This window comes from Zalophus californianus, chromosome 11 (assembly GCF_009762305.2).
Source record: "Zalophus californianus isolate mZalCal1 chromosome 11, mZalCal1.pri.v2, whole genome shotgun sequence".
Taxonomy (NCBI): domain Eukaryota; kingdom Metazoa; phylum Chordata; class Mammalia; order Carnivora; family Otariidae; genus Zalophus; species Zalophus californianus.
In genome coordinates this window covers 61,616,115-61,633,075 of record NC_045605.1, presented here as the reverse complement: position 1 = coordinate 61,633,075, position 16,961 = coordinate 61,616,115, and the positions used below count along the sequence as shown (strand labels likewise).

General features: G+C 37.7%; 2 protein-coding genes across 2 annotated transcripts; one reads left to right on the top strand and one right to left on the bottom strand.

Moving 5' to 3' along the window:
• Window positions 1–1,583: 1,583 nt before the first annotated feature.
• LOC113914799 (olfactory receptor 52N2-like) lies at window positions 1,584–2,479 on the bottom strand. Its single transcript, XM_035722971.1, is given in 2 exon segments — window positions 1,584–1,753; window positions 1,756–2,479. Coding segments are annotated over 2 exon segments (894 nt in total).
• Window positions 2,480–13,558: 11,079 nt separating this feature from the next.
• LOC113914785 (olfactory receptor 52N1) lies at window positions 13,559–14,521 on the top strand. Its single transcript, XM_027580317.1, has one exon. The coding sequence runs from the start codon at window positions 13,559–13,561 to the stop codon at window positions 14,519–14,521; it is 963 nt and encodes a 320-aa protein (XP_027436118.1).
• The last annotated feature ends 2,440 nt before the right edge of the window (window positions 14,522–16,961 follow it).

Sequence of the window (16,961 nt, the reverse complement as noted above, 5' to 3'; positions counted from 1 at the left end):
CACCCTATTCCCCACAGCACAGGCCTATCAACATGATTGTATTTACATTTTAGTCTTAATATTCTCAGATTCATCCAGTCTGGCTGTTTGTGTAGCTCATAATCCTCTTCTATAAAATGAGGATAATTATAGCTATCCCATAGTTTTGACTTAAAAGTTCAATTTTATACTATATATGAATCTTTATTTTAATATTTGATTCTGTGATCTGTTTGCTAGTATTTTATTGCTAGTATTGCTAAAACAAAATTCTTTAATAAAATTTACAAAATCCAAAAACAGAATTCAAAGACATAGCAAATTTGTTGAGTATAAGTTCATAATTTACATTACATAGAGGTACTTTTATAATGTTAGTATTAAAAAGCCAGATTTTTATTCCAAATGTGAAATTATATTTCAAAAATATATGATGTGATTAAACATTTTACAATCATTTGACTATATATAATATTGAAATATAGTCTTCATATTAGCAGGTAATAAGAATATAATCTTAATATAATTAAGATTTTTACCTAACTATCTACTTGTATCCATTTCCTGGTCACATTCTATTATTCTTGTGTTATGCTCTTATTTTTTTTCATTTTTCATTCAGTCTTGCTGTTTCTGAATACCACATTTCTCATTCCACTTCTGTTACTTTTTTCTCTGTTATTTCCAGAAATTTAAATAAAGTACTCCTTTCTTCACTGTCTCTGGTCACTCAACTATTTCTCCCCCTGTATTAAAGTTTAAAGCAGTCAAGCCCAGGCATCTTGATTGGAAGATTATATAGATTTTCTTTAAGTCTCCTTTCCTCTACTCATAAAACCTTTACTCAAATACCAGTCAAATATGTACACAGTGTTTTTCAAAATTCTGCTTGATATCAACTCTGAGGGGTACTTCCCAGATTATGATGAACTCCAGTGATCATATCTACTCCAGCTTCATTTGTATGTACATGTACAAGTAATTACCTGGGTAGAAAAATGTCAGAAATAAATGAGCAGACAAGGAGGATTTTTTTTCTTAAGTTTCACATAAATATGGAATAAAAAAGATGACAGGACCCATGGAATTCAGTACAAACATTCTGGGGAAGTGTTTCTGGCTTCCCTGCAACACCCGAGACAGTTTACAAAGGTGCCTTCCCCAATCTTCTGGAGTCTCTCAGCTATTTGACCTGCTTTGTTCTTTTCTACATACTCCCTCAGAGTGTCCTAGACCAAAGACCATTAATCATCAAGAGTTTACTTCAAATTTTATTTCTCCCGTTCTGTGAATTCATTTCACCAGGTCTAACTAAAGTTAAACTGTGGAAAATACAATTGTTCCCTGTCTATTTTTTTTCTATCACATTAGAGGTCTCAGATTAAAATTTTTTGTGACTGTTTCATAAATATTATAATAGAATATTGACAGGTATTTTCTCCTGACCTCATGGTTATGAATTTTGCATCTATTCTTTTTCTCTATAACTTCTTTCTTTACCTTTATGCTACTTGCAGAATTACATACCATAAATTTAGCTCACACTCAAAATATCTTTCTCCCTAAAAACAATTTGATCACTCCTTCACAGATCTGCTTGGTCTTTACTTCACTCCATAGACAATTGGATTCAAGGTGGGAGGCAGCAACAGGTAGAGATTAGCTATAGAAATGTGAACATGGTGAGGTATGATGAGTCCCCCAAAACGATGAGTGAAGAAGTTGAAGAAGGCTGGGACATAGGTGATGACAATAACACATATGTGTGATGTACTGTGTTGAAGGATTTGTGGCGAGCATCTGAAGATGACAGACTCACTACAGCAGAGATAATCATGGTGTAAGACACGAAGATACAGAACATATCAAATCCTCCAATCAATATGGCAGCTATGAGACCATAGATGGCATTAATCTTGATGTTGCCACAGGACAGTTTGGCCACAGACATATGGTCACAGTAGGTGTGGTGGATGAGGTTGCCCCTGCAGTAGGGAAGACGCTTGATCAGGAAAACGAATGGGATCATGAGCAACATACTTTGACTGAAGGGGGCAAATCCAACCTTGGTAATGACAGTGTTCATAAGGATGGTAGAATAGCGTAGAGTGTAGCAAATGGCCACATAGTGATCCAGGGCCATAAGCATGAGCACGCCAGACTCCATACCTGCGAGCATGTGGATGAAAAACATGTGCACAAGGCAGGCATTAAACTCAATCTCTTTGAGATTGAACCAAAAGATACATAACATATTAGGGACAAATGAAGTGCACCCACTAACATCTGTAAGAGACAATAAAGCTAGGAAGTAATACATGGGCCGATGCAGGCCCTCCTTATGGCTGATGAGGTAGATGAGCCCACAGTTCCCCATGACAGTCATGATGTACATGAAGCAGGATGGCAGGGAGATCCAGATGTGTAAGGCTTCTAGTTCAGGAATCCCATTAAGGATGAAGTATCTTGGTGTCAGGCTGGAGCTGTAGGCTCCATGCATGATTGTCAGTTGCAAAGCGTGTTACCTCTGTACTGTAAAGATGTCCTACACAAGAAGAGAGTAGTGAGATTGATTTTAGTCAGAAACAAAAGATGAACAATAATTTTGCATGATATAAATAATAAATTTAGGAGAAACATAATCTTTTTGTACTCACACTGTGTTATTTGATCCTACTGAGTAATCCTAGGCCTCTTAATGAAGCAAGAGAATGCTAACATAGTGCAAATATTATAACAGAGACCTGATCTCCTTTGGTTTTATACTGTAAACTCTATGTGTATGTGTTCATATTCTCAGGCCATGGTTTGATGGGTCAAAATTACATAATAAGTTACAACTTACAAATCATGGCCATGTTCATTTTGCACTAAATATCTAATTCTTGCTGGTAAACATGAAAGATTTTAGTATTTACATTTAACCAATGACATTGTTAAGCTCTATGTAGTGCTCACAGTTTCTATGTAGATAAGCATATATATCAATAATTACAGTTATTTTAGTTTCTTTTGGTATATTATTTTTAGCCCCAAATAACTATGAAAATTCTATTGGATGGGGTGAAAGCTTTCTTTTTATGTATTTATTTATTTTTTATTATGTTATGTTAATCACCATACATTACATCATTAGTTTTTGATGTACTGTTCCATGATTCATTGTTTGCGTATAACACCCAGTGCTCCATGCAGTACATGCCCTCCTTAATACCCATCACCAGGCCAACCCATCCTCCCACTCCCCTCCCCTCTAGAACCCTCAGTTTGTTTCTCAGAGTCCATAGTCTCTCATGGTTCCTCTCCTCCTCCAATTTCCCCCCCTTCATTTTTCCCTTCCTGCTATCTTCTTCTTTTTTTAACATATAATGTATTATTTGTTTCAGAGGTACAGGTCTGTGACTCAACAGTCTTGCACAATTCACAGTGCTCACCATAGCACATACCCTTCCCAATGACTATCACCCAGCCACCCCATCCCTCCCACTCCCCCCACCACTACAGCAACCCTCAGTTTGTTTCCTGAGATTAAGAATTCCTCATTATCAGTGAGATCATATGATACATGTCTTTCTCTGATTGACGTATTTTGCTCAGCATAATACCCTCCAGTTCCAACCACGTCGATGCAAATGGCAAGATTTCATGCCTTTTGATGGCTGCATAATATTCCATTGTATATAAATACCACATCTTCTTTATCCATTCATCTGTCGATGGACATCTTGGCTCCTTCCATAGTTTGGCTATTGTGGATATTGCTGCTATAAACATTGGGGTTCACATACCCCTTCAGATCCCTACATTTGTATCTTTGCTGTAAATACCCAGTAGTGCAATTGCTGGGTCGTATGGTAGCTCTATTTTCAACTTTTTGAGGAACCTCCATACTGTTTTCCAGAGTGGCTGCAACCAGCTTGCATTCCCGCCAACAGTGTAGGAGGGTTTCCCTTTCTCCACATCCCTGCCAACATCTGTCCTTTCCTGAGTTGTTAATTATAGCCATTCTGACTGGTGGGAGGTGGTACCTCATTGAGGTTTTGATTTGTATTTCCCTGAAGCTGAGCGATGTTGAGCACTTTTTCATGTGTCTGTTGGCCATTTGGATGTCTTCTTTGGAAAAATGTCTGTTCATGTCTTCTGCCCATTTCTTGATTGGATCATTTGTTGTTTGGGTGTTGAGTTTAAGAAGTTCTTTATAGATTTTGGATACTAGCCCTTTATCTGATATGTCATTTGCAAATATCTTCTCCCATTCTGTCGATTGTCTTTTGGTTTTGTGGACTGTTTCTTTTGCTGTGCAAAAGCTTTTTATCTTGATGAGGTCTCAATAGTTCATTTTTGCCCTTGCTGCCCTTGCCTCTGGCGATGTTTCTAGGAAGAAGTTGCTGTGGCTGAGGTCAAAGAGGTTGCTGCCTGTGTTCTCCTTTAGGATTTTGATGGACTCCTGTCTCACACTGAGGTCTTTCAACCATTTGGAGTATATTTTTGTGTGTGGTGTAAGGAAATGGTCCAGTTTTATTCTTCTGCATGTGGGTGTTCAATTTTCCCAACACCATTTGTTGAAAAGACTGTCTTTTTTCCATTGGAAAACCAGGGGAAAAGAAAGGGAAAGAAAAAAAAAAAAAGGTAAAGATAAAAAAACCAACCAACCAACCAACAAACAAACAAAAAAACAGAATATGATTAAATACGATCAGTCTGGTGCATAGATCAGTGCCACACACTAGATTTTGGGTGTATTTTGGTCTGTTAGAAAAAAGTGCTTCCCAATATTTTAAAGAAAGAAAAACTTATATATGTACAAAAATAAGGGTAAATACGATGAAGGGATGGAATATGACTGTAAAGATGAAAATTATAAAAGATTTTATAAAAGGAATTGATAAGAAGTTGGTTAAAAAAAGAAAGAAGAGGATTTAAGAAAAAAAAAAGGGAGAGAATGTGATCAGGCAGGAGACTAGAACAAAACCATACACTAGAGATTTAGGGTATATTTTGGTCTATTAGAAGAAACTATCCCAAAATTTTAAAGAACGAATATACATATGTATATACATATATATATATATATACACACACACACACATATATATATACATATACACCAAAAATAAGGTTAACTACTATGAAGGGATAGAATATGACTCTAAAATGAAAAATAAAAAAGATAAAATAAAAAAGATTTTTTTAAAAAAGGGATTGATAAGATGTTGGTTGAAAAAGGGAAAAAGAAAAATTAAAAAAAAAGAAAATTAAAAACATTAACTTTGAAAGGCTAAAGAATCTTGGGAAAAAAGCCATGAATTCTATGTGCAGTATTCCCCTAGCGCTGGAGTTCTGCCGTTCTCCTTGATAGGTAAACTTGGTCTTGGCTGGCGGCTCTTGCTGATCTTCTGGGGGAGGGGCCTGTTGCCCTGGTTCCCAAATGTCTTTGCTGGAGGAGGAATTGCCCCGCTGATGCTGGATCGGGCTAAGTAACCTCAGGTTTGCTCTCAGGAGCTTTTCTTCCCTGCAAACTCTCCATACAGCTTTGGAGGATGAGAGTGAAAATGGCAGCCTCCCAGTCTCCACCCCAGAGGAGCCAAGAACTGGGGCCCCCACTCCTCAGTGCGCCCCCAGAGAAAAGCAGTCAATCACTCCCGTCGCCCCGGTCTCCGGCCGCACTCCATGCTCACCCGGCCTGTGACCAAGCATTTCTATCTCTGGCACCCGACCCCGTGTGGAGTCTCCAAACCCAGCAGATCCCTGCGGTGCACTCCCACGCCACTCCTCCCTGGGGAAGAAGGGGAGTCTAACCCGGATCTGCTGCTTATTGGGCCCCTGCTGGAAGAGCAGTGGCCTGACTGTGCTGCGGATCATGATTTATGGCAACCCCAAGCTGAGAGCCCACTCCTCAGTTCTGTCTCTGCAGCCACTTCTCTGCTCTGATACCTGGGAGCTCTGCTGCACTCAGGCATCCCCAGTCTTCCTGTGACCCTGAGGGTCCTGAGACCACACTGTCCCATGAGGGTTCCACTCCCCGCTTAGCCACCAGAGCGACGTCCCTCAGAGGAGCAGACTTCTAAAAGTTCCGATTTTGTGCTCCGCGGCTCTATCACTTGCCAGAAGCGGCCGCCAGAGGCCCCCTCCCCCGCCATCTATCCTCCCGATCGCCTTGGGTTCACTTCTCCGCACGTCCTACCTTCCAGTAAGTGGTCGCTTCTCTGTTCAGAGAGTTGCTGCTATTCTTTTCTTCGATCTCCTGTTGAGTTCGTAGGTGTTCAGAATGGTTTCATCTCTGTCTAGTTGAATTCCTGGGACCAGACGAAATTTAGGTCTCCTACTCCTCTGCCGTCTTGCCAAAATCTGAACTGATGGTTTGTAAAAGCAGTTTGCTCAACTGTAAATTGAGCAAACCATGGAAACATTAAGTAAACCATGGAAATTGTCACCACAACTTGGACCATAATAAGCAAAATATATAGTACTATCATAATTATTGTTAGTATTATTACATTATTTTGCTTTACAAAATAAATGAAACAGAAGAATGTCTAGCCATCGCTTAAACCTCTAGTATCCTTACATCACACTCGGAGCAAAAGCCAGCATCTCTATATTTGTTTACAACATCCCATACAATTAGAACTCTTTTGAATCTCTAAATGGTCTCCCATTGCTCGAACTCTGATCCTCTCAGTCTATCCATCCCTACTGGAGCTTTCCCAAACTCAGCAAGCATGAACACAGTCCAGGCATTTCCACTTGCCACTTTCACTGCCTGCTTCGTTGTTCCCCAGATAATACCATGGTGCATACGTTCAACAGTTTCAGGTCTGCACTCAGTGTCAGACCCAAAGCAAGGTTTTTCCTTACCTTAATTCAAAATTGCAAGCCCCAGACCTCTGCCAATCTTGGCATAACATCCTGCTTTCCAAATTTTCTTTACTCCACAGTAATTAGTATTGTCCTTAGTCCCTCCCTAGAATGTAAAATCTATATGCACAGGAATTGCTGTTTTGTTCACTGCTGTGTCTCTTGCACTTAGCGTACTAACTGGCACAAGGAAAGAGTCTTAGAATGAATGAATGAATGAATGAATGAATGAATGAATGAATTTCAAAATTTCCTTTTTGTTTAGTCTTCCTGCTTAGATATAAATACCTTGACAAATTAGAGTGCATATTGAAAAATGAGAGTATTTGGAGGATAGGTAAAATGGTTTCAAGATATCTAGAATCTTAAAGGGTTTTTTGTTTGTTCGTTAGTGATATTGGAGATAATTAAAACTGGCATGAGTACATGGAGTACAAGCAAGTAATTGCCTTTTGTATTATTTTGCACACTTTAATCGCACATATGATGAATAAGATAAGTTATAGGAAAGTAGTTTGGTATCAAGTATTATTATTCATTCATGCAGACAGAGATTTCTAGTAAGATAACAAAATTATTGTCATCAGATGTATTCAGGCAAAGGGGGAATAACATGTATCATGAATGCTGTCATCAGGAAGGTGGGGTACATGGTCACTGGAATTCCTTTCAACTTTTGCACTGATTCATTTTCATTTGTAGAGGTCTTACCACTTCCTAAGGAAGACTCTTCCATCTACAAAGAGAAGAATTTTTCTGTTATTGTGCAAACATTTGCTTGCCTATAACATTATCTCTTTGGTCCTTGGCACATCGGCACTATGGTGCTATTAACTACACTCAATTTTTTTCCCAATTCTCCCTCTTCCAGGCAGTTTGTGAATCCCTTCAGAAGTTGAAAGAATGAGATAATTTAGTCCTTCACATTCAGCCACCCTCTGACTCAAATCCCTGCTATTTAGTTGCAGATTTTCTGTGCATCTTATATATTTTCTTCATCTGAATCGCCCAAACTCACCCTGATGCCTGATGTTTTTAAATCTCCATTCATGACTGGTATTGCTCAGGAATTTGTACAGCATTGGTTAGGAACCCTCAATACTTAATGGCTTCTCTGGGGATTTTACAAGTGTCTTCTGACACTTCACAAATAGATGTCCCATAGGTCTCTGGTGGGACAGGAGGTAAATTTAGCTTTGTTGAAACTAGATCTATGCAGATTTCCCCTGTTATCTGAAAACAGAGTGTTCCTATGAAATGGCATAAAGCAAAAAGGCAATACTATTATTTATATAGAAAATTTTGTGAATATTTCCAGACCCCAAAATAACCCCTCTTGGGCTTTTCTGATACTTTAAGGTACATCTGTTAATGGATGCACAAAATAAATGGAGATAAAGCATAGATGCTCAAGACACAGTTCAAAGCCACGAGGGCTTGATGCCGAGATGCTGAGATGCTGAGTGTGGTTCCTGGGGAAGGAGCCTGGTGGCGTGCTCTGGTTGCTCAGGTGTGCACTGCCTCTGTAACACCTCATTGCACAACAAACACTGACCACTAGTTTCGCTTTTAGCCTTTTTTTTTTTTTTTTTGTACAAGGGAAAATCTTCAATTTCTTGCATTTAGCAAAAAAAAAAGTACTAATATATGTCTTTGGTAAAAGTAAAGTGATATAAGAAAAACTCTCAAAAAGTGGGGGATACCTGGTATTTAGACTATATTTGAGCCAGGAGAAAAATCCTCAATAGTTACCTTCAAATTTCAACAACTTTTCTCTGATGGAACATATGAGCTGTCTGGTATAAATCTAGAACTATTTCTAACTTCCCAGAGTGCAATTCTAGCTTCAAAACTTAAACATGCACCTATTATATGACTCAACAGTTCCACTCCTGGATATTTCCATAAGAAATCTGAAAATATATGTCTATACAAAGACTTGCCCATGAATTTCTAGAGCAGGTTTACTCAAAATAGCCCCAAACAGCAAACAAATGTCCAATAATACATGTGAGTGAATAAATGAATTGTAATAAATCCATGCAATGATATACAAGAAACAAATTAAAAAGAATAAACCACCAATACTCACAAAGCTGGAAGCATCACACTCACTGATTATGTCACAAAACATAGTACTCAAAACAGTATGGTATTGACCTAAAAACAGAATAGACCAATGGGACAGAATCAAGAACCCTAGACCGCTATCTTACACCATTTGCAAAAATGAACTCAAAATGAATTAAAGACTTAAATGGAAGACGTGAAGCCATAAAACTTCTAGAAGAAAAACTGGGGGGCAGTCTCCTTGGCTTTAGTCTTAGCAGTGATTTTTTTTTTGATATGACAACAAAGGCACTAGAACAAAAGCAAAAATCAAGTGAGATTGCATCAAACTAAAAAATTCTGCTCAGCCGAAGAAACCATCAACAAATTGAAAAGGTGACCTGAAGACTGGAAGAAGGTATTTGTAAACCATATATCTGGTAAGGGATTAATATCCAAAATAAATAAGCAATTTGTATAATTCAGTAGCAAGACAAAACAAAACAAAACAAAACCCTGATGATTTTATTAAAAATGTGCAGAGGATTTAAATAGATATTTTTAAAAAGAAGACATACAAATGGCCAATAAGAACACAAAAAGGTGCTTTACATCACCAATCATCAAGGAAATGTAAATCAAAACCACAAGGAGATCACCTTAAATCTGTTAGCATGGCTATTATAAAAACAAAAACAGTAGATAATAAATGTTGGAGAGGATGTGGAGAAAAGGGTACTCTGGTGCACTGTGGGTGAGAATGCAAACTGGTGCAGCCACTGTGGAAAACAGCACAGAGTTACCTCAAAAAATTACAAACAGAAATACCATATGATCCAGAAATCTCACTTCCAGGTATATGTCTGAAGAGATAAAATCATTATTTCAAAGCCATATCTGCACTTCCATGTTCATTGCAGCCTTATCACAACAGGCCAGGACATGGAAACAACTAAAGTTTCTATAGATGGATGACTGGATAAAGAAAATGTGGTATATATATTCAACAGAATATTATTCACCCATATGAAAGAGGGAAATCTTGCCATTTATGACAAGATGGATGAACCTTGAGGGCATTATGCTGAATGAAGTAAATCAGGCAGATAAACACATACTTTATGATCTCACTTATGTGTGGAATCTAAAAACATCAAACTCATTGAAACAGTAGAATGGTGGATGCCAGGGGGAGAAGGCTAGGGAAAATTGGGAGATGTTGATCAAAGGGTACAAACTTGCAGTTATAAAATAATGTTTTAGAGAGTCTAATATATAGTGTGGTGACTACACTTAACACTATTGTATTGTATACTTGAAAGTTGCTGTAAGAGTAGAGCTCTAATGTTCTCACCACAATAATAGAATGGTAACTATGTAAGGTGAAGAATGTTAAATAACAGTATTGTGGCAAATATTCTGTATCATATCATCACATTGTACACCTTAAACTTACACAACATTTTATGTCAATTATATCTCAATAGAGCTGGAAAAAAGGTACCTTTAAAAATCTATAGTACATATCATACATGTTGGTGAGTTATTTGATGTTAATCCAGAATTATCTTCTCAGCAATGAATTACACTTTCTTGAACATCCCAAAATATTTGTTTCAAGGTATGCGTGTGTGTGTTTGGGGGGGTGGTTATCTGAAAGTCCAAGTAAATTTTATCAACCACCAGGCACAGGCTTGTTTATATTGTAAATTACTATATGTTACTATAATAACAGCCAAATAAGATTTCTTTCAAACAAGTGACCATTTTTTATTTTATAATAACTTGTATCACTGCACTGCTGTGCTTTTTTTAAAAAAAAATTCAATTAGCCAGCGTATAGTACATCATTAGTTTCAGATGTAGAGTTCAATAGTTCATCAGTTGCACTGCTGTGGTTTTGTATTGTAGCATAAATCCATGTTTTCACATGATTCTTTAGAACCAGGTTTCTCTATCCCTAGTAGGCTTCACTCTGCCCAATCATCAGTAATGAAGCAAAGATGTCCCTGATCACTCTTCCTGTTAAACATTGCACAAGAGTGGTGTTGTAGCTAGTGAAGGAACCAAGAAAAAAATGCCAAAAAATACAGGAAAGGGAGAACAAAATGTTCTTCATTCACAAAGGGATGATATATATCTAGATAATCCAAAATAATCTATATAAAAATGTTAAAAGTAATGAGTAAATTTATCAAGAACACTAAATACAAGAACATATAAACCTCAATTTTTTAGAACAAGATTATTTAATTTTTCCTGCAAAATATTTTTTTCAGTACTAATTTTGTGCATGACATTGTTCTAAGTTTTGAAAAAGGTGGTAGGCAGATCTGTTTCCCAAAAGGATTTAATTTTGAAAGTCTAAACCATTTCAGATCTACATATGCTCTGTTGTACATATAAAAGATATGCCTTCAAAAGTCCTAGACTATGATTTGGGACAAAATAATTCCTAAGACAATTCCCAGTGGCTGAGCCCGCATCCTTAGGACCAAGATATATCTGATTCCTAAGTCTCTTTTTTCTTATAAACACACACAGGAAATCAATTCTCCTCTGAGACTATAGTAGAAAGAGATAGTAGCAATTAAGTTTTCCCAGCTCCCAACTTTAGAATCTCTCTCTCTCTCTCTCTCTCTCTCTCTCTCACACACACACACACACACACACACACACACACACACAGAATAGAAAATTGCCCTCCTCCACTTGCCTCCTCATGGCCCCAATATAGGTATTAGATCTCTCCAGCAGGACCAAAAGCATCACATAGACATGAATATGACTTAATCTGTGGATATGTCTTCAGTTTCTTGAAGAACTCCAGTAGCTTTCAGGGTGAGCACATTTCTGAATTGGGAATGCATTCTTCTTATTAAAGAAGTGGGTGCAAATTATGACAGCTGAGCTGGGAGGAGGCATAGAGAGTTGTCAGATAGTGTTGAAAAGACACAGTGTGCCCTACTATACAGCTGCTTTTACGTACTGGCTTACGTGCTGCATTTTCACTTTGGATAAAAACATTAATATTTCAGCTACTGAAATTTAATTCTTGTGAGGAGAATTCTAAAGAGAGGTAATCAGTCCCACTAGCTGTGGAAGCTAAAATGAGCATTTCCAAGATGCAGTGGAAGAAAACAGAAGAGTGAGGACAGCCTTATTCCATAGTTTTCTGTTTTTCATCCACTTTTTCTTTTAGGAAATTGCTTCCATTTCATTCATAGTTATAATAGTTGAATTATTTCTCAATTCAAAGGGCTTCTAGATTTCATATACTCAGCCTCAATCTTTTAAAAAATATATAAAATTTTATAAAAGGCATATGAGGAGAGCAGAGCCAAGTTTATACAATCTTAGATTTCCAACAGAGACACCTCTCAAGTGGCAGGGAGGTCACTTCTCATATGTCCAGGAGGTACTATTAATTTCGGCATTGATATTTTTTATTCAAAGAGACTATTTTCCTTTCAACATCCCACTATAGGACTATCACCCTTATTTTACTACTTGTACATTTTTTTCTAAATTATCATATTCCAGCCCAACATAACCCACTTCTTCAGACTTTTGCATCCTATATGCATCCATCATATGCTCATAACTTTGTTCCTATCTCCTCACATATACTATCACACCAAATAAATATTCTCCTCCTTACTATTAAATGTTTTGCCAATCCTTTTTTATGGGCTTTAAAATGTATTGAATATCTCCCTTATACTAGAAAAACTTAGTTTTGGAGTTTATGTAGGCTGGGAAATATTCAATTCTATGGCTCCCTGAAATTGTGATATAGGGAGAAAATAAAGTGCTATGTTCTAAAGGAAATGTCAGTTGTTTTAGTTTAAGATGATGAGTACCTCCATTCACATTGGATTAGACTAGGGTCCATTGGAAGAGACTCTAACCTTAGAACAACATTAAGGTCTTATAAGTTAGTACATTCCCAGTGATTCTTCACCCACTGTTTATGGTGGTAGTGACCCAAGAGCAGTAATAGGTGGCCATTTGATGATATTAAAAGGAGATTATTATGTTTTTACCTTTAAGATCATTTTATGATTCATAGTTTTCTGAATTTAAGTTTCTTCCAAACCAAAAGGGCGGAATTTGTGCTAAAATTAACCCCTTTAAGTCATTGTCAGGGTAGTCCACTAGTAAGACTGATTACCTTAGAAAGGTGAGCCCACAAGAACCATTGAAAATTGTTAAATTTTAGAATGGAATAGGTACCTCTGACTAAGATGATGAGCCCTTAGCACATGGCAAATATTTCCATCAATCCTTGATCATCCAGTTGGTCAGTTAGTGACTAACTTCAGCCTGGAGAATGGACTGCAAATTATGATAACAAAATCATGACAACCAGAAACCCCAGACACATCCAGATCCAGCACATCCATTAAACTCAGTCAGTATATCTTGTCAGTATCTAATGCTTAAGGCATGGACCCAAACTGTGTATATGGCACATAGTCAACATAAAAGACCGTATCTAGTGATTGATCTACAAGCAAGACAAATTAGCCATTATGAGGAAGAAAATCCTGCTGGTCAGTTACTCTCTGAACCTCCTCCTTCTCCTCCTCCTCCTTCTTCTTCTTCTTTTTTTTTTTCTGCTTACAGAACAATTCTGTAACTGCTGTACCATGAACTTCCAATAGATGTTATGTTGTTCCTAAATGGCACCAGCCTAACTCCAGCTTCATTCATCTTAAATGGCATCCCTGGGCTGGAAGAAGTGCATTTGTGGATCTCCTTCCCCCCGTGCACCATGTACAGCATTGCCATCACAGGGAACTTTGGCCTTATGTACCTCATTGACTCTGAAGAAGCCTTACACAGACCTATGTACATTTTTCTAGCCCTTCTTTCCTTCACAGATGTGCTCATGTGCACCAGCACTCTTCCCAATACCCTCTGCATATTGTGGTTCAACCTCAAGGAGATTGACTTTAAGGCCTGCCTGGCCCAGATGTTCTTTGTGCACACTTTCACAGGGATGGAATCTGGGGTGCTCATGCTCATGGCCCTGGACTGCTATGTGGCCATCTGCTACCCCCTGCACTATGCTACTATCCTCACTGATGCGGTCATTGCCAAGGCTGGACTCCTCACTTTTCTTAGAGGTGTAGTACTTGTTATCCCTTTCGCTTTCCTCACCAAGCGCCTGCCATACTGCAGGGGCAATGTTATACCTCACACCTACTGTGACCACATGTCTGTGGCCAAGATATCTTGTGGCAATGTTAGGATCAATGCCGTCTATGGTTTAATGGTTGCCCTCCTGATTGGGGGCTTTGATATCTTGTGCATCACAATCTCCTACACCATGATCCTACGAGCAGTTGTGAGTCTCTCATCAGCAGATGCTCAGCAGAAGGCCTTGAGCACATGCACTGCCCACATCTGTGCCATTGTCATCACCTATGTCCCAGCCTTCTTCACCTTCTTTACTCACCGGTTTGGGGGACACACTATTCCTCCACATATACACATTATTATGGCTAATCTGTATCTACTCATGCCTCCCACAATGAACCTTATTGTGTATGGGGTGAAAACCAAGCAGATACGAGAAAATGTCGTTAGATTCTTGCTTAAGGGAAAAGACAGTTCTCATAACATTTAAGTAGAGTCTTCTGAGAGGTTAGAATTCTCTTAGCCAGGTTGAAATCACCAAGTCTCTAAGGAAGTCTCCAAATGAAAGCAGATATCTGGCCACAAGAAATATTTCTATGGGACTTTAATTCTTCTACCTTTTTTTAAAGGGTACCACTATGCCCATTAGTAAAGACTTTCTCTCCTGAAATTCCATGTTCTTCAAAGATTCTTTTTTTTTTTTTTTTTTTGAGTGAGCACACAAGCAGGGGGAGCTGCAGAGGGAGAGAGAGAAGCAGGCTTTCCGTTGAGCAGGGAGCCCAATGCGGGGCTGGATCCAGGACACTGGGATAATGACCCCAGCCAAGGCAGATGCTTTACCGACTGAGCCACCCAGGCGCCCCTTTTTCAAAGACTCTTACTCATAGGGGACAGTTATTGGATCTCTAGGATTAGAGTTGAACTTTTAAAAAATTTTAAATCCCTGGGAAACATGAGCCATGTTCATCAATGTCTGTGCTAATTTATTTATCTCAGCATTCTCCTGCCAAAAATACTTGGAGTTCATTCTTCTTTCCCAAGTTCTTTTCTCCTGCTTTATTCCCCAAGTTTATCAACTGTATATCCAGCAGTGCATACCTATGTTCATCAGAAATCTTCTAAAAGATGTAAGTTGCAGCATATTCATAATACCCAGAACATATATCCTTCAACATCCAAATTGAATAAATAATTGTAGTCTATTTCAAATACAATGTTGAGTGAAAGAGACCAAATAATATATATTGTGTGATTTCATTTAGATAAAGTTCACAAGCAGGCAAAACTAATTTTTGGTTTTAGAAATGAGGATGATGTTTAACATTGAGTATGAAAGTCTGGGGATTGATTGAACAGGGTATGAGGAGTGCTTCTGAGGTGCTGGCAGTGATTTAGTTCTTGACCTGAATGGTAATTACAAAGTATGTCCACTTGGTAATATTTCATGAAGCTGTACACTTATGATGTGTGCTCCTTTTGGTGTGCATATTATAGTTCAATAAAATATTTATTTAAAATAATATGTCTTGAGCACACTCTCTGAACTCTCTAAACTGTGAAACATTTTCTTCCTTGCCTCCTGTGCTGTTTGTCTGTCCATGGCTTACAAAGTATATATACTTAATTTCTTTCCATAGTTTGCTAAATTTAGTATCAATAATATGCATATTTGTATGCTCAAACAACACAGACGAGATAATCATTAAAAAAAATGAAAACCTCCATCTTGAAAATCTCTTCCATCTAGTTCCTTTCCAGAGATAGCCTCTTAAAAATATTGTGTGTGTTTATAGCTATTTTTCTTCTTTTTGGTGATTTCTTCTTTTACTCCAAGCTATGTTTGAACTTTAATTTGACTACAAACTACCCTGTTATAGACAGTGAGGGTTGTAACTCAATTACAATATCTGTCACCTGTGTGATTTGTACATACTTATTTGTGTGTGCATATAGTGCGTACAGGTATACACACACAATGTGTGTCTCTGTAGTTTCCTTCTTTCCCTACTACTTCCAACCTCAGTGCTAATCAGATATATTTTTAATTTCCTGTTCTTTAAAAAATTATTTATTTATTTATTTGAGAGAGAGAGAGAGAGAGAGCGAGCATACAAGCAGGGGTAGCAGCAGAAAGGGAGAAGTCGGGTCCTTGCTGAGCAGGGAGCCCAAAGTGGGGCTCGATCCCAGGACCCTGGAATCATGACCTGAGCTGAAGGCAGACATTTAACCTACTGAGCCACCCAGGATCACCTTTAATTTCCTGTTCTTAAGATCAGTACCATTAGCTACAATTCTAGAAATCTTCTTAGATTTATCATTTGATTGCAATAGCTGAAAACTAATAAAACAGTATTTGAATTACTATAATTATACAAATATTGATATGATTATTGGATATAAATGTATATTACTTTACAAACAGGTCAGGATTACATTCCCTTCTGTATCTGTCCAATGTCACCATCCTTATTATTTTTGCAGGAGAATATTTCCAGCATCAATACTTTTCAGAGATATCTGATAATGTATTTCACCCATAAAACAATGAAAGGATTTCTATGGAAAAAGGGCAAGCAGACAATTAGAAAATGACTTTTATAACAGAAAAGAATGACTGATGGCAAAAATAAGTAAGGGAAGGAAAATAAAGTTGCAAAAATCTCACAGAAAGAGAAAAAAGGCAAGGCAATATAAAATGTGAAAAAAAAAATAAAGAAATATGAAAGTTCTGTCCAGGAGGGCAGAAGTCTCACTTTTAGGATTTACATTAAAAGTGAAAACTGTTCAGGCAAAGGGAGAATTTTTCCAAACAACTATAAAATAATATTCCTTATAACAAAATTAAAAATTTGTATTTTAAGGGTGCCTGGGTGGCTCAGTTGGTTAAGCGACTGCCTTCGGCTCAAGTCATGATCCTGGAGTCCGAGGAT

Coding starts and splice junctions, on each gene's coding strand:
- LOC113914785 (XM_027580317.1), top strand. CDS start 13,559: ATGTTGTTCCTAAATGGCACCAGCCTAACTCCAGCTTCATTCATCTTA.